Here is a 24261-nt window from a genome sequence, read left to right as displayed (position 1 = left end):
ATGCACACTGGGAAATCTCACAGAGTATAGATCAGACGGAACATCAGGATCCCCACAGGTCATCCGGAACAGTCAGGTGGGAAGAACTCAAATTCCCCACAGTGAGACTTGGTATAGACATTACATGAGAACAGATTACTCAGGTCTGTGTCTGTGGCTAGTAGGGAGAAGATTATAATTATAAATACTGTCTTAGTCAGGGTTTCTATTCCTGCACAAACATCATGACCAAGAAGCAAGTTGGGGAGGAAAGGGTTTATTCGGCTTACACTTCCATGCTGCTGTTCATCACCAAAGGAAGTCAGGACTGGAACTCAAGCAGGTCAGAAGCAGGAGCTGGTGCAGAGGCCATGGAGGGATGTTCCTTACTGGCTTGCTTCCCCTGGCTTGCTCAGCCTGCTCTCTAATAGAACCAAGACTACCAGCCCAGAGATGGTCCCACCCACAAGGGGCCTATCCCCCTTGATCACTAATTGAGAAAATGCCTTACAGCTGGATCTCATGGAGGCATTTCCTCAACTGAAGCTCCTTTCTCTGTGATAACTCCAGCTGTGTCAAGTTGACACAAAAATAGCCAGAACAATTGACCCCTTGTCAACTTGACACACAAACACATCACTAGTAAGCCTCAACTCTTACATTCTTATTCATCCCCAAGATTTAAATAACTTTAAAAGTCCCACAGTCTTTACATATTCTTAAATTTTCAATCTCCTTAAAATATCCATCTTTTTTAAAATCCAAAGTCTCTTTACAATTAAAAGTCTCTTAACTGTGGGCTCCACTAAAACAGTGTCTTCCTTCAAGAGGGAAAATATCAGGGCACAGTCACAATCAAAGCAAAAATCAATCTCCAACTGTCCAACATCTGGGATCCAACTCACGATCTTCTGGGCTCCTCCAAGGGCTTGGGTCACTTCTCCAGCCATGCCCTTTGTAGCACACACATCGTCCTCTGGGCTCCAGATGCCTGTACTCCACTGCTGCTGCTGCTCTTGGTGGTCATCTCATGGTACTGGCATCTCCAAAACACTGCATGACCCCTTCAGTCCTGGGCCTTCAATTACAACTGAGGCTGCACCTTCACCAATGGCCTTCCATGGCCTCTCACAGTGCGGAGCCTCAGCTGCTCTGCATGACCCCTTCATGCCTTCAAAACCAGTACCACCTGGGTGACCCTTACACGTTACCAAGTCCCGCTGCAGAAGGAGTACAACCTTGCCTATCTCTGGAACACAGCCTCTTTGTGCTTTCAGAAAACACTTCCCAGAAGATGTCACCTTAATGATGCTGGTCTCTTCTTAATCACCGCTAATTTCTTAGCTCCAGCTAACCAGCATCAATAGTCCCAGTAATGCAAAGGTTTGGCTTTAGTAGTTCTGGTATCTTGTTAATCACAGCTGATTCTTCAGCCCCAGCTAACCAGAACCACAGAATCTTCACAACCAAAGTAACAATGGCCCTGAAAAGTGTCTTTAATTTTCCCTCTGAAATTTCACAAACCAGGCATCCATCTTCTGCACTGTTCTCAACATTATCTTCCAAGCTCCTACACAACATCTGACAGAGCTCTTAACAGCAAATGGATCTTCAAGCCGAAAGTTCCAAAGTCCTTCCATAGTCCTCCCCAAAACATGGTCAGGTTGTCACAGGAATACCCCACTCTGCTGGTACCAATTTGTCTTAGTCAGGGTTTCTATTCCTGCACAAACATCATGACCAAGAAGCAAGTTGGGGAGGAAAGGGTTTATTCGGCTTACACTTCCATACTGCTGTTCATCACCAAAGGGAGTCAGGACTGGAACTCAAGCAGGTCAGAAGCAGGAGCTGGTGCAGAGGCCATGGAGGGATGTTCCTTACTGGCTTGCTTCCCCTGGCTTGCTCAGCCTGCTCTCTAATAGAACCAAGACTACCAGCCCAGAGATGGTCCCACCCACAAGGGGCCTTTCCCCCTTGATCACTAATTGAGAAAATGCCTTACAGCTGGATCTCATGGAGGCATTTCCTCAACTGAAGCTCCTTTCTCTGTGATAACTCCAGCTGTGTCAAGTTGACACAAAAATAGCCAGAACAAATACCATATTTTTAAGACATCAAGGAATACGGTAATAATATGGAAGTTATTTTTGCTTTGCTTAAATGTATATGTGATATCTTATTGATGGACCTACTAAATATTTTTATATAGATACTTCACTTATGTTATTTTTAAGTGAGCATCTTAAGTAAACAGCCCTATTAAATATTAAGCAACTAGCCATGAACAACACTGCTTGAATATTACTGCATGAGTGATTAATGGCTCCTGTAAAGAAACTCACATGGACAGAGATTTCAACACACATTCTTTTGAACACAGCAAGAAATGTCTTCAACTAAATAAAAAGAAGAAATCTGTCCCTTAAGAAAACTGCCTTGTTTTTGTAGAATAAACTGACCCCATATCTCCACTGTAATATGATATAACCAATGTCCTGGTTAATTTGGCAACTTAAATTTGCAGTTTGCTCTCTAGTTCTAAGCAGTTAAAACACAACATATAAGTATAACCAAATAAGCTTGTGTATTCCCAACTTGAGATATATAAAGCCATTGCTTAAGAAGACACAAAAGGTGGGGCAGACAGGGGATTCCTTGGGGTTACCTGTTCATCTTTATATAATAAAAAACAGAAATGGATATGATTTTCATTTTATTGGAGACCACGGGACTTGTTTGATAATCAGGCAAGCTAGTTGTCTCACCTGGACCAGGTAGAGGACTAGACACAGCTTCTGGTTTACAGTGAGTGGTCTATCATGTTCTAGACATGTGACTTTATGACAGGAGTTGGCACATCACTTCCAAATCAGGTGACTTTATGAGCCTTTGTTGATCACTATTTCTAGTTTATAGATGAGAAACTGGGAGGTAGATTAAATATGTCACTGACACCAACACTGAAGTGACCATTAAAGGTCATGTATGCCTCTACTAAACATTCACAATGAATAAAGGATTTTTCCTTTCTCTTTTAATCCCCTATTCTAGAGTGATCTGTATCTTGCAAAGTAATGACTATCTCTTGGGGTTTAGGCTACACATTCTGGATATAGTACCACATTTAATCACAAGCTGAATGCAAATAGGAAATTTCCATAGGTAAGAAACTGAGAGGCACAAAGAAACAAACCACACGCTCAAACCTGACAGCAAATAGCATGGAACTTCACTTTTGAACTAAGTGAAAGTTATTCAATGGCATTGCAATCTTAGTTCCTCTGGGGTAGAAAACTTGATTCATTGTCTTTGCTTGGATTCTGGCTGTGATAACGTGTAAGAGTTGTGAGGCCAAAAGGACAAAGATACAGAGAAGAGAGATGCTGACAGGCACTTCTATGTGTGGATGTCAGAAATCCTGACATCAGTGAACTAAACAAAGGTAGAGGGCATGTAGGTTCTGTTTTCAGTCATTTACTGCTTATTATAACTGTCTCTTCTAAATCCTGGCCAGCAACTGCAGAATAAACTGTGAGGCCCTTCACCTCTGCCCAGTCAAGTTGATTACAAAAAAATGTTAGTATCTCCTTAGAATAACATTTTCATTGGTAAGAATAATAACCTATGCTGAAAATTTCCATTTCTGGTGACGTGAGTGAACCTAGGAACACTGCTATATACCAAGACAAATATGCTGAGTCTAAAGCTGTTTATATAGCAAACCATTTACAAAGAAAGAAGAAAGGAAGAGAGAGAGAGAGAGACCGACCCAGACTTTGCTGCATGCTCTGTGGTTAGTTCATTAACCATCACTGTGATTAACCTTTAGCTAGAAGACCTCACTCAGTTCATCTTCTGCCTGTATGTCTGCAACATGCTCTGGAACCCGACAAAGCATGAAGGAGTGAGAGAGTGTTGTGTCTAGGAAGCCAGAAGCAGGCAAGCACATGCTCTTGGGCTAATTTTATGATCCTGAGGCCTTTGCCTTTCATCCTGCTGATACAGACTCCACCCTGGCAATGCATAGACAAGGGTTAAAGGTAGTGTTGGAGTTAGTCCAACCTGGTTACTTAATTCTAAAGGCTTCTAAACAACAGTGTGACTTTGTCCTCCAGATACTTGTGGCTCTTGCCAACAGGGCCAGTCTTATTGTTCATTGAATCTGAATTGACCTTTCTCAACTTCTCTTCCATTTAAGTTTCCCTCTGCTGAATCCACTGGATTTTCAAGAGGATGGAAGTTACTTAAGATGACTCTTTAGTCTCTAGAACAGCCTAGCAGTATGTGAGCAGAAACTGCAATTTTCATCTCTGTGAGAGAAAATCTGACAATGCCTAATACATGAGCCTAAAAAGAAACCAGTTGGCTGAATGTAATTTGCTCTATAAGCTAAAAGAAACACTTCTAATTAACAAAGGAAACTCTAATTATCTACGAGTGTTTTTAACAACAAGGGTTGTGGTAGAGAATGTTAATTGTAGTTTTATTGATAGTGGTATAAAAAAACAGAATAACCCAAATATCCATGAAAAATTATTGTTTAATAGGATGGAATATAAAGGTATGAAAGTAGTCCAATCTATTCAGACCTGTAAAGATGCTTAAGATATATTTTTAGAGTGAAAAAGGCAAATTAAAGAACATATAACACATATAGCAAATCATATAACAGTCATCTTCCATGTTGATTTTATATATTTTTCTTGGAGAAATTTATTGTTGGAAAAATGCAAGGAAAATATCTGGAAACGTACACAGCATAGACATCAGAGCTGTGAGGAAAATGGGGCCAGTACTGGAGTGATGAACTAAATTGGACTTTTAACTAAATAAAACATACCTGTATATTTCTTTTGAAATTAAATATGTGGGCCAAAAAGCTAAAAAATCTATGCTGGAGAGATAGCATACTATGCAACCATGAGGAAGTACCAGACATCAGATTCTCGGGGCATATGTGAAAAGCTAGGCAAAGTGGCACTATAAATCCTTGAGGCAGATACATACCTAAAGCTCTTTGGCCAACCATTTATTGATGAAATGGTGAGTTCTATATTCAGGGGGAGATGGTGTTTCAGAATATTCCATTGAGAAGCAATTGAGTAAGACACCTGAATTCAACCCCTGGCCTCCAAAGCATGTATCCCCAGAACCTTGCACATACACACATACCCCTCTCTCGTCTCTGTCTCTCTCACACACATACAAACACACATACACACACATAAACACACATGATAAATGTTTAATGGCAGCAATAGAGTGACAAGAAATGACATTCTATCAACAATGCATTGTGTTATAGGAAAACAAGTCCAGTGCATAATCAGAAGGAAATATGTCAGAGTAACACGGACTCATCATCATCCAACATTGGCCCCTGAAGCCTATTACCACAGAAACTCACCCAGTGCTGTTGAGGTAACTCTGTCCCAAGCTGCAGTCTTTTGACAGTGAGGATGGGTTGAACCAAAATGCTGGCAGGCATTGTCCATTACTATGTCTCTCATAGCCATAGTCACTGTTGGGGACATACCCAAGACAAAACATTTACCAGATGTCAAACTTATTCAGAACTATTTCATAGTAGTTGACAACCAACTTCTAATCAGTCAATAAAATAAGCATTGCCTAAACTAATGTCTTCTAGAAATTAAACTTTTTTCTCTATACATTATCTATGACCCATAAAAATATCTTATAGAACCAACATTCCCCTTTTGATACCTTCAAGATGAGAGGAATGACTTTGGTCTCATGTAATGAGAAAGAGTAAATAGGAATATGGCTGGGTCGGGAGCTTGAGTCTTAGTGAAACAGCCACATGTGGTACAGTCCTCATTACCAGTGATGTCTTTGGGATGCTCTTCCAAAACATCTGGCTGTAACAAGTAGAGCAGAGCCAGGTTTCTCTGCGTATAAGCCATATGCTTCAGAGTTACAGCCAAAAAGAAGATGCCCTTCAGGAGTCTCTCAAGCACTTCCCCAAGGAAAAGTTTTGTCCTCAGCATTTCTCACTACCAGTTGGTAACAACTGCCTTAAATCTTGCCTCTGCATTGAAAATGCTCTATTTTTTTTTCTCTCGGTTTCTTTTCATTCTTGCTTCCAGGGACCTCTGATATTCTTGGCTTCTGCAAGGTAAAACTGGGCACAGAAAAGGACAACAAATTGTACCTCTACTTGCACAGACAAATCACAGGTAGCAATGGGCAAGCATTAGTATAAATTGGTCCATCTTTGTGATAGAGGTGAGATGCTGGCACACCGTCCACATGGAGGGAGAAACTGGCTTAGCCTCAAGGGCCTGTCATCAGACAGCTGGAACTTCATATTCTGTACATCCCTCTAGATTCAACCCAGCGTGAGTAGGAAGATGACAGAATAGCCACTTCCAGAATTACCCAGTGCTCACTTCAAGGAAATTCCCTACATAAGCTGGAGAATGACGTGGTGTCACTTGGGAAATATCCAGGGAGCCTGGCTAACAAAGAACATCCAATGAGCATCTTTCATTATGCTACTATCAAGTAAGACTGTAGAAAATCCAGCTTCTAAAAGAAGCCCAATAAGCACACAGTGAGCCTTCTAAAACATTTTCAGCATCATGTAGTCCCATTTGAGTAAAAAACCACACAGGAGCACAACTTAAGACTCATGGTCTACTCCTTAGAGTGTTGTTCAGCCTCTGGGACTGGTAATAGACTCTAGTCACCAGTGGAATCCAATGACCTAAACAATACAGACATGGGGCAAGAATAGGGAGAGAAGCCTAATTTATTTCCTTATCTTATATTCTTTTTTTTTTTTTTACCTTGAACAAAACCAAAATATTGGCTTATGTTGAAATGGTTTAGGAAGAAATATTCAAAGAGGAAAATGTTTTTTATGAAAAAGGCAGACTTTTAGGGTACATTTTCTCTTACATTTCCTTCTAGCAGATATTTTTGCTCTGTATGAAGAATGGCTACTGTACAGAGCTATAGCTCTTCCAGTGATATAACATGCCAAATTACTTTGCAAATTCTCCTTCAGTATAGTAAATGATCAAGAATCAGGCTTCAGAAAGAGGGATGTGATGGATAACAGAATCTCAAGGTAGGTCTTCCTGTGAGTATCTTTGTGGGTATCAGTCCCAAGTGCAGGGTAGAGATAAGGCAGTTTTGTTGTTGCAGTTACATATCACTGACATAAGAGCATACAGGGGAAGCCCCTGTAGAACGTCCATGAGTTCTGTTATTGCTGAAGCTCTGATACCCTCCAATAAGTGCAAAGAGCTAAAATGCTGGCTCTTGGTCTTTCTTGCTCATCAACAAGAGAAAGCAATGTTGGGTTACTTGTTTGACAACTGGCAGGCTTTCTCAACACCTCTAATTCAGAGAACATCTGTAGTGGTCTACCATTAGAAAAGACTGACCTGGTTATGGTCTGAGATGCATGTGTAGCCTGTGTCTCACATAAGTCACTCACATTTTGATGACACTATACATGTGAGCTGTTACAATCACATAGCCAAAATAGTAAGAATGAATAATTTATATATGGTTAAAGTTTTTAGTTTTTGACATTTACATAAATATATATTAATTGCTTCCTATTCTGAAATAGATAAAAAAGAGGGAAAGAACAAAAGGAAATATGGTGGCTTATTAGACTTCTTAAATAATTTTTCAATTTTACCTGCTCATTAAACACTAACCAAGAATAAAGCAAGATCATTGGCTCTCCAGTATAGATAGATTTCTGTTTAGCAAATGTCTGGAACAACTCTAGTGCTTGCTGAGTTTAGTTGAAGCCTCTCAATGTCTCCTCTGCCTCTCCAGGTTAAACTAGCTTTATTATCACTCAGTTCACAGGATCAAGTTGAGTCCACTCTTGTACTGAGACTATAAATGTCACTCAATGCTCTCATAAGCTTCATTTAGCCAACCACCACATATTGGAAACGTTCACAGACAAAGGATTTATGCCATTTATTATGCTTACTAAGGATGCTCAATGCTAGAACAACTTTACGTAAAACATAAACATATTTGCTTTCTGGGAGCTCTAATTAGTGCTTCCCATATTGTTATCTAAAGAAGCTTGAGATAGATTTGGCTTCTCCATTTTTCTGAGAATCCAGCATCAGTATGAAAATAACTGCCAACCATCTTGTAAGGCCTCTTAAAATCCAAAAAAGAAACCACTGATTTCTTTTGAAAGACACATTCACATAGTTAATAAAAAAAAAAAATCATGATGTGGCCAAGAGAGAATTTTATAAAAATATAAGGTCTGCCACTTAGCGCTAGTTTTGTTTACCACTTTCTCAAGTCCAAGCTTTTATTCGGGGCTTCATATGTGTCATATGACTGAACTGTTCTGTGGGATAAGTACAGAAGCTCACCAGTCAAAGTCTGCCTCTGTGCAAACACAAGGCTCAGACTCCATTGCTCCCGCATACTTTCCTTGCATACACTTGCGCTCAGACTTTCTCTTCTTGTATATCCTCTTGGCTCCCATGATACATGCTTCCCCCTGCAAATAGGAGGCAAATAGCATGCAAAATCAAGCACAAAGATTAGACTTCTCCTACAGCATCACAGTGTGATTTGGAGAGATATTCACAAACTGTAATATAAATATGATGCTTGGGAACCCAATTCATGCTGTTAGTATTTCTGTTTTGACACCTAATATGAGGTATGAACACAAAGGCAACCCCAATAAACAATGCTTATTTTTCTAATATTAGCTTTAACTCTTTATATATTAAGCATAGCTTTTTCTTTGTCAGTGTGTTAGGCATAGTGTAATGAAGGACACAGAATGTAACTATCCTACAACTAAGAAATTGCCTGCTAACCTATACTAATTAAGCTCAGTTTTCCTATTATAAAGGAATTGCAGTTGGTCATTTATGATCACATGAAAGAACAGTATTGCTCTGAAACATAAAACTGACTTAAGTTCAGATTACTATGTTTCTTTCGACATAACTTTATAGCACCAATTCTATGATCGCCTATCAGACAAGCAAGAAAGCTCAGTTCAGTCTTTTTCCAAAAACTAAATAGAAGTTTTGGGTGTCACAATGCACGTACATCAAAGAGAGAAACACGGTGGTTGGTGTGAGTGAGCGTTCCATTGTTGAGCCTCTGAATACAGTGGCTGCTCCTTGCTGGGGCTGCACCCACTGGCAAATATAGCACCTTTGTGTTTGTGAAAAAGCTAAGGCCGAATTTTGTAAGTCTATTATCCCCTGTCTTTACTGAAGAAACTCTCTTCAACCCACTTCGCTTCACATCATGTATAAATACACTACCAAGTCAGAGAATGGAATGTAAGATGGTTCAGTGCCTGAATATGGTCATAACTGCTTAGAGGGTACATCTACCCTATCCTGTGAATAGCCTGAAGATTGACTTCTGCTTTGGGAAATCAAAAAGAAAAGCTCTCATCCAAGGATTGTGATACACTATGAATGACTGAGAGAGATGAGGTAGAGCGGTTTTCTATCAGCGATTTCACACGCTTATACCATGAGTATCTCAGAGGAGGCAGGAGCTGCTATATACTCCTAAGGAATCATAGAAATGTGGAAGGACTTTTCTGGCATTGCTTGCCCAGCATCGATTGACTATTTTATGCCTTATCTCTGTTTGCATTGCTTGTTGAAACTGAAGAACCGTCCCTCACTCGGCCTCTATCAGGCAGCCCTATGCCACACTCAGACAAATTATGTTTGCCTCTCAGTGCTGAGCTCGTATTTCATTTTGAGGTGTAAATCTAACTGAAGCACATTTGAATTTTTATCTTGTTATATCCTGGCATGAGAGAGAGAGAGAGAGAGAGAGAGAGAGAGAGAGAGAGAGAGAGAGCGTCACAACAGAATATAAATGTGTTTCCTTATGTTGTGAGACATAAAACATGGAAGAATTAAATGGGCACTGTACTGTGGACTGAAGAACTCCAGGTTTATAAACCTAGTCACTTATCCATAACACCTCTGCCTCCATCCCAAGGTTTAATGCCATTTCTCTAATTCTTACCTGACTATGCAACTGCCAGGGTCTGTAGTCTTCTTCAGCACAGCGTCTATCAAAAATGGACTTGTAGTCCACTTTGACCAGCTGCCATTCGGAACGGTGACTGAAGTGTCCAAACACTCTACAGGGTTTACAGTGGTATATAGAGTCACAATAATAAAGACAATGGCAGTATTAACAACGGCTTGCATCGAATCGTCTGCTCTGAAGATGCTATGCTGCTAACCACATGACACGGGTCACATCTCCCCACTGTGGAGCACATTTATGAAGATAATGCTTACACTGATGGCACTTTGCAGACGGATAAATTGAGGCTCAAAGATTTTTTTTTTGCATTTTTTCCAACCCAAAATAACAAAATCATGTCATTAGCAATTGAGAAAGCCAGATCCCAGAATATTTGATTCAAATTAACAGGAATGGTTTAGAAAACGACTAAAGAAATGACTACAAAGATTGTATCCTAGGTGGTCCAACACAAACTTCTAGATACTTTTGTTAATATATTTGGTCCAATGGCTTACATATTCTTTATCTTCTCCTTAGGGCCTCTAGAAAGTGGACCACAGGATCAAGTAATTACAACTGGTCTTACCTTGTGGTTTCTGCTCTAGCGCAGATCCAGCTAGGAAGAATTTAATCACTAAACATAAATGTGAATACAGGCTACAAAAGAGCCTTTCAGATCACCTTTCTGTGAGTGAACAGTATTTTGACAATATAAATGTTGAATAAAAGCAAGCTATGGAGTAAGCTTCTAATATAGGTGTGTTGTGTGAACATGTGGCTACTGGGCATACTCGATTTTTCTTCTTTTCTCAGTGTTAAGTGAGAAGGCTGAAATATGCGGCAATTGTTCACTTTGATTTTAAAATTTTTACTGGTTTCTGGATCAACTACTATGGAATTATCCTCCCATGTTTTCTGTAGGGAATCTACTAAGAGAAGTGAATAGCACAGTTTCATATTGTGAACTCCCAGTCCAAGTTTTGAAACTCATGGTCAGTGGAGACATTAATCAAGTCTCTCATGAATTCATGGTCATTGCTTTACAGACAAGAATGAGTATAAATTCACTTTTGCAAAGCCAGTTCCTCTCATGGTTGCTTTAACATGCCTCATGGTTTGTAAGGCAAAGAACCAGAGAAAAATGATATGCCATGGTCTTGAAGGTCTAGGATTTTCTACATATCCAGTTTGTATGTTATCATTACCATATATATATATATATATATATATATATATATATATATATGAATATATATTCATTCTATTAAGACACCTCTAAACTAAGATTGCAGCCCTTTTCCTACCTCCTCAGTCTGGGTCTTCAAAAATGGGTCCCATTCATTGTCTTCTTTGCCAGGGGTTCTTGAATTAGGATGTACTAACATTACTATCAACTTCCAAACTAACTAACAAATCCAACAGGCTCAGCTGCAAAATGCCTCTTTATGTTTGCTACATCTTAGTAAGAAGGAATTACCCCACACCACTTACGTCATGATTAGTGTCTCTTCTCCAGGCTCCCCCAGAACCCCATCCACAAAGAGCGGGATGGATGTAAAGCTGTATTTGCTCCAAGATCTCCCTTCATCAAAACTCAACCTAGTGGCAGAACAATTGAACAGTCACTACATCTCAAAAGGAAAAGGCAATAGCTCTGGATAAGGAAAGATGCTAGTTACCAATGAGAAAATAATAACAGAGTGTGGACTTCATTACAAATAAGTACAATTGATTATATCAAAAGGTACGAATAGAGATATTAATAATCTATAACCAGATATACTGAGGCAAAAATAAGGGAGAGCCATGTGAATTAGGAATAATTGAATGACAGAAAATAATTGAAATCATTTTAAGTTCTCACACCTCATGGGATTTTCTCCAAATCTGCAATGTCTTAATGGTGGTACTGGGCACAGATAGCCTTACACATTGGACAAAATTTAACCAATCCATCTCTAAGTGACCAACTTATAAACAAGTCCCACTTATGTTGCATCAATCCTGGTTGACCTAACTGAATGGAAGAATAGGCTACTGAGGGCAGGAGAAGTCTGCTTTTCTGGCAGTCTGTTGTACTATACATACCTGTGTTCTCTTCAAGCTCCATATGCTGAAACTTACATCACTAATGGTGTTAGGAAATGGATGCTTAGGAAGAAGTGAGATCAAAGAGGTAGAGTCCCCAGGAGTGGAACTGTGTCTTATAGAAAAGGCTTTGGTCTGCCTGTCCTTTTAACCGTGTGGGAACACAGCAACAAGGCACCATTTAGGAATCGGAAAGAGGTTCCTCAGCAGACATGGACTTGGCCAGCATTTCTATCTTGTGCTTCTAGCTCCCAAATCTATGAAATACATTTCTGTTGTTCATGAGTGACCTTGTTCACGGTGTTCAGAGCAGCCTGAGTACCTACTGAGACAGCTAAATGGGAGGATGCACTTCATTCTGTCTTTCTCTGCACATACTTTTCCTCAAGATCCACTTTTGCTCATCTGTCTTAGTCAGGGTTTCTATTCCTGCACAAACATCATGACCAAGAAGCAAGTTGGGGAGGAAAGGGTTTATTCAGCTTACTCTTTCACATTGCTATTCATCACCAAAGAAATTCAGGACTGGAACTCAAACAGGTCAGGAAGCAGGAGCTGATGCAGAGGCCATGGAGTGATGTTCTTTACTGGCTTGCTTCTCCTGGGTTGCTCAACCTGCTCTCTTATAGAACCCAAGACTACCAGCCCAGAGATGGCACCACCCACAAGGAGACCTCCTGACTTGATCACTAATTGAGAAAATGCCTTACAGCTGGATCTTGTTGAGGCATTTCCCCAACTGAAGCTCCTTTCTCTGTGATAACTCCAGCTTGTGTTAAGCTGACACAAAATTATCCAGAACACTCATCTTTTGCAGTTTTCTCCTGAGGTCATTAATATAATTAAAGGTGGAAGGAAAATCAGGTCTTAAACTTTGCACAAGCTCAATAGGCAGAGGAATTCTTCTAAATGTGGAGGAAGAAGTTCGTTGAAAAACCCTGTAGATATTAGGCCTTGTATATCCCTCAGTACAGGATTCAGATTTGTAGGATATCATCTCATGAAAGGGAGCTAACAAAGTCACACAGGGGAAACAGAATAGAAGCTGGATAGCCATGAGCAGTGAGTCTCTGTGTGGATGCACAAACCCATGTATATACTAAACTTTATGCAATGTTGTTTGGGATGGATGATTGCCAGTACTGTTGCTACTCAGAGATTATGGTGGAGTCTATATATGGCTCTCCAGTGATGGTGCTGAGGAACTCATGGAGCTACAGGTTATCACCACATTTAGAAACCATAATGCAGTTGTTCTGTTAGGAGCAGAAACACTTACCCATCCATCTGGTTTGCCCTTGACTTCCCCTTTTCAAAAACAGGTCACAGTCTTATCTCAACATAGTCACATGATTGAGAGACGGATTCTGATAACCATGAATGACCACATGCATTTTTCTTAAGGTGGAAATGCCCTTACCAAAGGTGTCGTATTGGGAGAGATGTGTGTTTCATAGCAACAAGGACTCCACCTTGATCAAGGTACAAAATGCTGTGCTCTTCTTCAAAAATCTGAATGGGGAAAGAAGAGTGCGGAAGCTTGTTTCACATCTGTACTTGGTGTTCAAGGTACACAGCATCAGTCTACATAAGAAGATTAAAACACCTCGCATAGAAATAGGTTTCCCTAAGTCTTTGAGAAAAATGTAAGCAACAAAACAATGTTTTTCAACATGGGCTACATCTACCTCAGAAATGCAGTGATTATATTGATAGAGGATGGAGTAAGTGATACAGTAAGAATGAAGCACAGAAACGAAAGCAATCAGACACTATGAAACAATTTTATCATCCTACAAAATAAATCTTTAGTATCAACAGTATATATTCATCTTTGTATTCTCTTATCTTTGTGGCAGTACTTATCAATTGCTATCTCTGAAAATTATGTAAGAACACTGGGGAGCTATAAGGGAGTGTACATATCTAGATGGGAGGATACTTGGAGACAATTTAGTACAATACTCTCATCCAAATACTACGATTTTTAGACTGCAGCTGTACACATAGCATTGGTGAAAGTGGGACTCACTGTACTGCACTGCCTTATGCAGGTATAATTGTCTAATTATCTACAAACTCTCATAGTTTATCAAAGAAATGTTTTCTCCTTTTATTCATAGATGTTCTTCAAAGTGGCAAACATTCTAATCAAGATAACATTGTCAACTTTGATTACATGTATCATATTGAGTCTTTCATAAGATGTGAGAAAAGAATTTAAAGTCAAATGGATACATTGTGAAAATGTCTCTTAATTCTTCTATATAAGAGTAATTCTATTCTCAGTTAAAATGCTACAATGGACTCATCATAAGTTATGCTATAGACATAATTTCTCTCTTCTCTTTCTTGATTCTTGTGTGTGTGTGTGTGTGTGTGTGTGTTATTATTCAGGTCAGAATAGGGCTTGAACTTCTCTAGGAATTACAGGTGGTCATGAGTTTCTGGATACGGGTGCAGGAAACCAATCTTGAGCCCTTCAGAAATGCAGAAGGGAGCTTAACAACTTGGCTACTCTCCAGCCTAATTAGTTCTTTTATACAATAGTGACCCCAGTCTGTAGTAGGAGAGAGTTTTATGCCTTGGTCAGAGAAAAGAACATAGAATCGTGACATTATTCTCCAAATGTTTCTTTATAATTGTCCATTGTCCTTCAACTCCCCCCCCCAATTTCTTCTCTGTCATCTTTTATTAAAATATGCAAGTATCATTAAAGGTTTAAAGATAAAGAAAGAGCTGCAGGCTATCATGTCCACCTCTCCTGTGAGCAAAGTGAGCTCACTATTAAATATGATCATCTGTACATTAGATTTCAATTTACATTGCTAGTTATTGTATGATAATTAAGCACCAGGGGCTTATTAAAACATATTTATTCAGGTGTAACAGTCATACATTAGGCTTATTCCTTCTTATGATAGCTAAACCTCATTAAATGCCTGTTTTATAAGCTGTCGAAATTTAATTTTCATTCAAAAGAAAGACAGGATGCAGCTAAGCTAAGTACATTGGTGTGAAGCAACTCCATTTGTATTCATTGAACATATGCATTTTGATAGTTATGGTTCTATCATTTACACATGATATTTAAACATCTCATAATACCACCTGGGTAATGGCTATTTTTGTTTCTCTTCAAAGCAAGGGAAGTTTATGTGCACAATCCACCATGCAGGATCCAAATTTCTGATATGATAGATTCAGTGTTTCCACTTTTGTGTACATCAATATCCCTTACAACTTGATTATAGATGTGCTAAGAAATATCGTTATCAAAGGATAAAATTATCAACCTGCACAAACTTGGTTTGGCTCATTTCAAACTTGCATTACAAAGAGAAAAAGAAACACATTATTCATGTCGGGATTTATGTAAGATGTTAGCTTTAGGTTTCTAGATTTTAAATTAGATGAACAATTATGTCATTAAATTTGAGTGATGCAACCCGGATCCATAGCATTTTCTTACCTGCCTCCAAGTGTTCCCTGCATCTGAAGATACAAACATGCTGATGTCACTGTCTGACAACTCAGAGCCTATGTTACCTAGAAAGAGCGCATGCCGTTAGTGAGAGGAACTTTCTGGAAAAGCCAAGAATGAATAACATCAGCAATCTGCACTGCCTGAGATGAAGCTCAACCGCAAACATTCTGTCTAAGCAGAGATTTTTTTTAAGTAGACTTACTTCAGGGTCAATGGTTTAGGTGGCTTTCAAAATATTTTTAGCTTGCTCATTAAATTCCAAGCACAGATGTCTAGAGTCTTAAAATAAACGCATGTACAATAGCAAGCAAAGCACACACACTCTTTTTACCTGATGCAACTATGATACTTGGGGCTGTGTCTCTGCTGGCAATGATCCCGGATGTGTAGGGATTCTCAGAAACCTTCAGGTGAAGGTGGAGCGAACAGTAGGGCTAGGAAGAACAGAATGCAGTCATATGTGCACAAAATCAAAATGGCCATTTAAAGCTCTACAGCCAGGCACGTTGCCAACAAGGTTAGATCAACTTTGTACAGTAAGTTCTGAGGATGCCTAGAAAGACCCCATCTCAACATGAAAAAAAAAATGAAAACACACACATACACACATACACACACATATACCCAAAAGGCTGAATGAAATTCAGAACATCTCATCTGCCCATCTAACCATCACGTATTTATCCATTCTGTCTTCTGTCTACGAACATCTTCCTCCCGCTGTGCCCCTCATCCACCAACCCATCATTAATACTGTCACAGCTGTCTAATGTCAACCATGACAGCTTTGGGGTTGGTAAAAAAAAGTAAACACCTCCAATTACACTGCTAATTTACCTAAATTATATTTAGTATGTTAAATATTGTAATAATTTTAAAATACTAGGTAGACCTCATAAACCAATTATGCACCAACATTTGGAATTATGCCATTACTGAGTTTTCAAAAAGGACATTAGATGTTTCTATTGATTACTGGGTAAAAAAAGATATATTCTAATGCTCATAAAGATAGAAACAAAGCATAAAATTTTTGATGGTGAAGAGACATGGACCACTGTGGAATTAGGACTGGGTTCTAAGAAAAAACTATAACCTGAAGCAAAAATGAGTAGATTATATATTTACAAGATATGACAAGATATTTGAGAGGACAGTTGGGATATGAATAGTGCCAACAACAACAACAACAACAAAAAGGGATGGATTAAGAACCACAGTGCCAGAGCCGGGCGTGGTGGCACATGCCTTTAATCCCAGCACTCAGGAGGCAGAAGCAGGTGAATTTCTGAGTTCGAGGCCAGCCTGGTCTACAAAATGAGTGCCAGGACAGCCAGGGCTACACAGAGAAACCCTGTCTCAAAACAAAACAAAACAAAACAAAACAAAACAAAACAACAACAACAACAACAAAAAAGAACCACAGTGCCTAAGCAGGAAGGACTAAAGGAACAATGGGGGCATGAAGCTATCAAACTGGCTGAGTTGACCTGAGAGGATGTGAAAAAGATCACTTGGCAGCTGTCATTCATACCTCAGAACATGATCTCAACAGAGAAGATTCTGAATACCACGTGGAACTGTGCTAATAGCTGCAAACAACTGACACAGTATAGCCCCAAGATTATCTTCCCTTTTTTGAATGTATATTAATTATACAAACCAATGAGTCTCATCATTGTCATTTTCATGTAAGCATGCAACACACTTTCATACTTATTCCTTCTCTTATCTCCTCTTTTGTTTTATTCCGTACAAAAGTTATTCTTTTTTAACAGAACTCAGTAGTAATGCAATTTATTTTAAATGGCATTTTTGTTTGTTGTTGGTGATGTTGGTGTCTTGTGGATTGCCTTGGTGCTGTTTGTATTTTGATGCTAATCTTGCCCCCAATAAGGAGCATATCATGTACTCATGTGATTCCATGTGAATCTGCTCCCTGATTTAACTGGTCAAATAAAGGCTGGGGCCTGTGATTGGCCAATGGAAAGGAAAAACAGAGCTAGAAGTTTTAGAGAAGGAATGAGAGGAAAGAAGAAGACAATGAGATGGGGATGGGGTGAGACAGTGGGAGTTGGTGGGGGTGGGAGGGAGAGAAGAAGATGGAGGAAGATGAGGTGGAAGATGGAGCAGACCCATATGGCCTGAAGGAACTGTAAGTAGCTAGGGATCTCATAGCTGGAGAGTAATCTAGTGAAATGGTGTATCTGTCCAATCTAGGTGTGCAGCTTGTAAATATGATAACTAAGTTGTATGTTCTTTGTATGGGCATATTGGGGTTAGAGATTTACTGATACAAATCTAGTTGGTATAACTGTAAATGTCTCTGGCGTTTTCCTTTCATAGGGATAAAGGGAACTGAGTGAGACTGGGGTGGTCATTGGTGTTCTACTTACCAAGCCACAAGGGTGGATGGCCTGTGAAATGTGGGCTTAGCAAGCCAGGAGCCAGGGCCAGATGGCCATTTGTGGGGCAAGCACCAAGCAGAGACCCTGGGAGAGCTAGTGTGAGAGCTGAGAGGGGCGGCTGCTGGTCCTAGATCCTAGCCAAACTTAGTGGGAGTTTTGAAAATTACATGTTACAGTGGTGGTTGTGGTTTTGTTTCTGTTTCTGTTTTGTTTTGTTTTGTTTTGTTTTGTTTTGTTTTGTTTTGTTTTGTTTTGTGATCTTTATGTACATCCCTGCTATACAGGGTCTCTCTGTATTGCCCTGGCTCTCATGGAACTCACTCACTAGAGCAGGCTGGCCTTGAACTCAGAGATTTGTCTGCCTCTGCATCTCCAGAGCTGGGATTAAAGGTATGTGCCACCGCCAATTGGCTTTACATGACATTTTTAGGAATTTGTTTAATCTATGCTCAGAGACCTTGAGCAAATTCTCTGACTAAGAAAGCAACAGTTATCCAAATTTTGTTTAAAGTAGTCCAGGTACTGAACTGTCAGAAGCACAAGCTTATATTTCAATGCTTGCTCTTTCTCTCTCTCAGGAAGATTACTACCTAATCTTATTGAGTTGAGTTTTGGGAATCAACATTATATCTCAGTTATTATTTTTAGACTGTGCTATACGTCTGAGGCAGTAAAGCTTCAGAAAGCCTCAGAAATGTAATGATTAAATTTACAGAGGATGGAGTAAATGATAAAGTAAGAATGAAACACAGGAACGAAAGCAGTCAGACACTACAAAATAAAATCACCGATCGCAATCGGGTAACAGGGTCTTGATGAAAGTAAAGCCCTCATGGAGCAACACCTTTCTGGTTTTGTAATTTTCATGTAAAATTTTAAAAGAAAGCTTCGTCTTCATAACTTTCTAAAAAAGAAAGGTCAGCGCCTAAAAGAGAAAGCACCTCAGCCAAACACATACACCCATCAGGAAAAGGACAGGAAATGCTGAATGGAACCAAGGGTGCTGCTGTTGGACACCTAGTCATGAGCGGTTCCCTGTCTATTGTGGTGTACATAGATCTCCACTTGTCTGACATGACAACATTTATTTTACTATGAGTGATCCTCAATGATCTATTTAAAGTATAGTACAATTTTATCTCACTCAGACAATCGAACAATGAGAACATATCAAGTTCTACACTGAACCTCCTATGGAATCTTGCATATAAGTTTTAAAGGATAATAAAGGATTATAACAGCAAGGGTGCTTTTTGCTGTGTTATGGTTTCATTGAGAACAAGAGAAGTCCATGAACCTGAGTCCAGATACCCTCAACTTTATAGAGTATCACAAGGGAGCCATACTGCTGGGCATTATCCCTAGACATAGAAACTTTATGGAAGGCCATTTAGACTACTTAACAAAGCACCTCATGCCTATACAGGGTTGGATCCAGTTGCATCTTGAGACAGCTGTTTGCAAGAGCTGGGAGCCTGCGAAGCTCAGTGGGCATCTGAAGCAATGATCATTTGGTATGGAAACATATGAGAGCAAAGAGAAGAGGGCATTTTCAATCAGCTCATGCAGAACTGCTCTCTGGCCCTGGCATTCAGAAGGCCAAGACATTAATTTGAGAAGAAAAGGCACCAGTTCATGCTGCAGCAGGGTTTAGAAATGTTCTTCTCTGTGATTTTCTTCTGTCACATTCGTAGTACTGGATTGCCCCCAGCTGGTACTTGGAGAATTTTCTGTCATTTTTTTTTCAGTTTCACCCATTTTATTTATCAAAGAATTTATATAGCAGATGCCAATGTCTCAAGCAAACCAAGAGCAATGATTGCTCTTTAACATTGTTGTATCTGGCCTGTTGTGTCAAAAGTTATGCCATGACAAGCTAATATAAGGATTATTGTAAGGCCCCTCACACTGGTCGGAGTTTGTGGATGTGGAGGAAATGAAATTAGGCTGCTGAATTCTCATTATTTGGCCAGAAAGGGGTACATAGTATGCCTTTCTCCTTTCGTCTTGACTTCCTGTCTTTATTTTGCTTATTGAGAAATAGGTGTAGAACACCCACCTTATGCTTGCTGGTGCAGTTGCTGATATTTCTAGGGCCATCTCAAACAGAATAAACAGAGCATGGCATGTTGAAAGAGCACTTCCTAACATCCATCCCCTTCTTCCCATACAAGGGAAATATGAGAATGCACACTGATGCCAACAGGGTCCTGGCTGCTGACTTACTGAAGATGAGGTGGAAAGCATCAGATGTGCATGAAAGATCATACAACAGGAAGAAAGGCATGAGCCTCATTCAAACCCTGAAGCCCATAACTGAACCTCCTGATTAAATGACCTGTCTTTGTCTTCCCTGTGGTCTTTTCTTTTATCCAACAAAACTGTCTTGATCAGTATAAGTGTTCCATAAATACACAGCTGGACTAAATCAATTCGGTGTTTCTTCATCTTGGATACTTATCATTTATTCCTAACTGAGACAACGGTACCCATCTATCCATTTGTTTGTTTTCTTGTTTGGCTTTCTGAGACAGGTATCAGTTGTAGTCTCTGTTTAACCATCCTTTACCTGACATTGCCCCCTCTCTAGAACTCCCAGCGACTGGTAAAGGACATTTTCTTTGACGCTGAAGAGTACCACTACTTACACTTCACAGGTAAGTAACAACAAGCAGTACTTATCTTATGGTCTTGGCTTACTGTATTAAGCACAGTGTTTCTCAGTGATGCATTGTCTTCTGTGTCTCATGTAAAATGGGCAAGTCACTTGATACCATTCCTCCAATAAATATATAAATTTAACAGACTATTAGGACTGATTTAGTATACAATCCATCTCAGAGTCTACTTTTTTCTCTCCATCCTCTATAACAACAGCCTTTACATTTTGTCCTCATAGTAACTCAATCCGATGGCTACAATATGAATAGTATACTATAAACACAAGTCAGAACTTTCACCAGGCACAAGAAACAAGACAGCTACTAAGTCCCCAAATAGAACTCTCTAATATTTCCCCACATATACATGGTTTGATATTAACCCACTAGTTGTTTAAGAAAGAATGAATTTTCAAAGAATATGGAGCCCTCAAAACGTGAACATGGGGTATCCAGTCCCACGCCAATACAGAAAAATATTTAGAGTTGTAGAATCCACAGACAAGAGTCTCTCGTAACAGCTTTCTGCTCAGCTCCAGTTTAAAAAAAAAAGTTAAATAAATTTATAAAGAAGACAGAGTCTCTCTCCACAAAGCACTGTGCTTTTTCCTCAGAGACCCAAGTATCTGTCACAGGCTCAGGTGTGCTCACATATTGCCTCTTGGGAGCCCAGTTCTGAGGCTTTGAAGAAAGATGGTGCATGACCTGTAATACTCTACCTAATTGTACAATGCAGTCTTCAGAAGAAAGAAATCCCAGCTGAGCCTCTGGGCAATCAGTCTGAAAGTCCTAAAAATACAGCTCCAAATTACTCTGGATGTCTTATTCTATAGAATACATTTTGCCAGGGACATTCCATTTGGGGTTGTAATTTGGGACTTGCTCCACATTTGTAACAGCCACACTGGAAAATCTTTCTTCTAATCACTGGGCTCTACCTTAGTGATGCTGGCACTGTCTGAGTATGTACAATCTAAACTCACTTTTTATCTCCTCTCTGCCATTGCCTCCCAAGCCTTAGAAGGATCTCTCTCTCTCTCTCTCTCTCTCTCTCTCTCTCTCTCTCTCTCTCTCTCTCTCTCTCTCTCTCTCTCTCTCTCTCTCTCCTCTCTCTCTCTCTCTCCTCTCTCTCTCTCTCTCTCTCTCTCCTCTCTCTCTCTCTCTCTCTCTCTCTCTCTCTCTCTCTCTCTCTCTCTCTCTCTCTCTCTCTCCTCTCTCTCTCTCTCTCTCTCCTCTCTCTCTCTCTCTCTCTCCTCTCTCTCTCTCTCTCTCTCTCTCTCTCTCTCTCTCTCTCTCTCTCTCTCCCTCCCTCCCTCCCTCTCCCTCCTTTCCATTCTCCCTCCCTCTCTCTCTCCCTCTCTCAACAGTCTAGGTGTTTTGTTGTTAAAAGACTTTTCATTCCTATTTTGTGCATTTGGCAAGATTTTGTAAAGTGATTTGGCCTCTTCTTCCTGGTCCTTCTGTCAATGTCCCCTTCTTACCTTGCTTCCTGGTTTTTAAAGCTTATCTGGAACTGTTTTGAGTAATGGGATAAATGAAGGATGGAGATCCATAGACTCCTAGGTCATGCCCATCTACATCCCAATTATTCATGACTCATTAAAAATCAGTAAACTGCTTGATTTTGTTAACTGCAGTTAACTTGACCCTATGAGTTCTGAGGGAGGATATGATGACAAAGTCTTCAGTATAAATAACTGAAAGATGCACAGTTTCTGTGAAAGCAAATCTGAAAGTCAAGAGCCTTTCCATGGTATGACTACATCTACCATACAAAACATACAAACATAGCATGTATGTCGAATCCACCATGAAGCAAGTTTTATGATTCTCGATGTAGAGTTCTGGACTTGTTAAAAGGATGGTCAGTCTTTGTATTCTCGGAGTTCACATTTTACACAGGAAGGTGGGAAAGAGAGTCGGAATATAAATGTGGTGATTTTAGATCGAAAGAATTATAAAGAAAAAAGATATGATAAAGAGATTTTGCCTTACCAGACACTCAAGAAAGACACCTAAGAAGCAAGATCTGAACACAAAGAAAATGCCTGTTTTAAAAATGGGAAATTTAAAAAGAAGTAATAGGAAACCCTACTGCAAGTCATACATGAACACAGTAAGTCTACAATGTGGAAATAAGTGTCCTCTCTATTCTCCTCATTGTCTTGTGGGTAAGAAAGGATGGAGAATAATGGCAGAGACACAAGCCAGCTCACAGGGGACCATCCAAGTTATTATAAAGTGTTTGATACATGCTTGCATCATGTGAATTGGACAAGAATCCACATGTATAATATGCTGAGGGTCCTTGCCGTCCAGTGGTTTCTGGTTGGTAAATAAGATTTCTGGCAGCTAATGATTGTACAGGAAGACAGAGGCAGGACTGTAGGATTTGAGGACAAGGAAACCAAAAGGAAGGAGGATTTAAAACTGCCATGCTGGGAAAGGAGAAAGATCAGGACAGAGAGACTGCTAACATGTAAGAGTCAGGGATCATGGTCCAGGAGGGTTGCAGGCCTGGATCTGGGGCAGCCAGGATGGAATATAGGTTTTAGTAATAATTCAGGAATATGAGAGGAGAGAGTGTGGAGGTTTAGAGTGGTCCAGCCATTGAGCTGTTTAAGGCATTCTAAAATATAAGGCTGTGCTTGTGTGTGTATGTGTGTGTGTGTGTGTGTGTGTGTGTGTGTGTGTGTGTGTATGTGTGTGAGAGAGAGTGAGTGTGTGTGTGTGTGTGAGAGCGAGTGTGTGTGTGTGTGTGTGTGTGTGTGTGTGTGTGTGTGTGTCTTTCACTCAGGAAACCTGAAAACTTGGGTGGATAGAGAGGAATGTGCCACCGCCCCCACTGCTGGTGTGATTTGAGTGGGATTATTTGACTACTACAACACAATTTAATAAAAGTACAGAAATAAGATATGTAGTATACAATATGTGGAAAAGATATAATATTCATCTAGGGCCAGAAGTGTGCTTTGCACTCCAGAAGAACACAAATGAAATTTTGAGGGTGATGGAAATTACATAGCACAAAGCTTTCTCAAAATTCACTCATGCTTTTTATGCATATTTTACCTCAATACATAGGATTTTTGAAATAAGGCAACCCTATGAAAAATGGATTGCCAGGTATAAATTGTGGGAAGGTGCCACCATTGGGAGCGTATCACTGAGGACCAAGGAGAACATGATTACTGCTTGAATTAGAATAGGAGCAGTAGTGATAGGAAAGGGGATCTGTACTGTATCGCTATACATCTTCATGATCTGGGTTGTAGTTAGGACAAGAGTGCCTTGCTCGGTGTTTTACTAAGAAGAATCATGCTCATTAGTCTCGGCATGATGCTATCGAGGCGAGACAAGCCTGTTTAGGTGAAATGGTTAACAGTCTTTCTCATAAGCATTGATCTTCAAGTTATGTGGTAGGTGTGGAAGAAGTTACTAAGGTGCTGGGATCTTCCAACATTATAGTTCCATAACCTGGAATAATGCGTAGAAAGTTGACCTATTTCAATGGCATTGATCCATACCTTAACTAATATAGGTATTCAATGAATAACTTACATTTACTTCATCTATCACTGGCTTTCTGACCTCTCTA

The 24261-nt window shown here is 39.8% G+C and overlaps 1 protein-coding gene across 7 annotated transcripts in view; it reads right to left on the bottom strand.

The window, feature by feature from the left end:
- Positions 1–24261, bottom strand: part of Sorcs1 (sortilin related VPS10 domain containing receptor 1) — a 527192-nt gene that overhangs the window by 74980 nt on the left and 427951 nt on the right. For all 7 annotated transcript variants that reach the window (XM_021151490.3, XM_085833868.1, XM_085833869.1 and 4 more), the window contains 7 exons: positions 15927–16029; positions 15581–15657; positions 13529–13620; positions 11512–11619; positions 10012–10129; positions 8367–8497; positions 5387–5500 (listed from right to left, as the gene is read on the bottom strand). In XM_021151490.3, the coding sequence (XP_021007149.1) occupies positions 5387–5500; positions 8367–8497; positions 10012–10129; positions 11512–11619; positions 13529–13620; positions 15581–15657; positions 15927–16029 (743 nt within the window). The remainder of the gene's footprint in view (positions 1–5386; positions 5501–8366; positions 8498–10011; positions 10130–11511; positions 11620–13528; positions 13621–15580; positions 15658–15926; positions 16030–24261) is intronic.

The sequence above is a fragment of the Mus caroli genome, unplaced genomic scaffold, assembly GCF_978045245.1.
Source record: "Mus caroli unplaced genomic scaffold, Mus_caroli_1 scaffold_20, whole genome shotgun sequence".
In the NCBI taxonomy this organism is placed as follows: domain Eukaryota; kingdom Metazoa; phylum Chordata; class Mammalia; order Rodentia; family Muridae; genus Mus; species Mus caroli.
The sequence above is the reverse complement of the archived record's forward strand: the minus strand, read 5'-3'. Positions and strand labels throughout refer to the sequence as shown.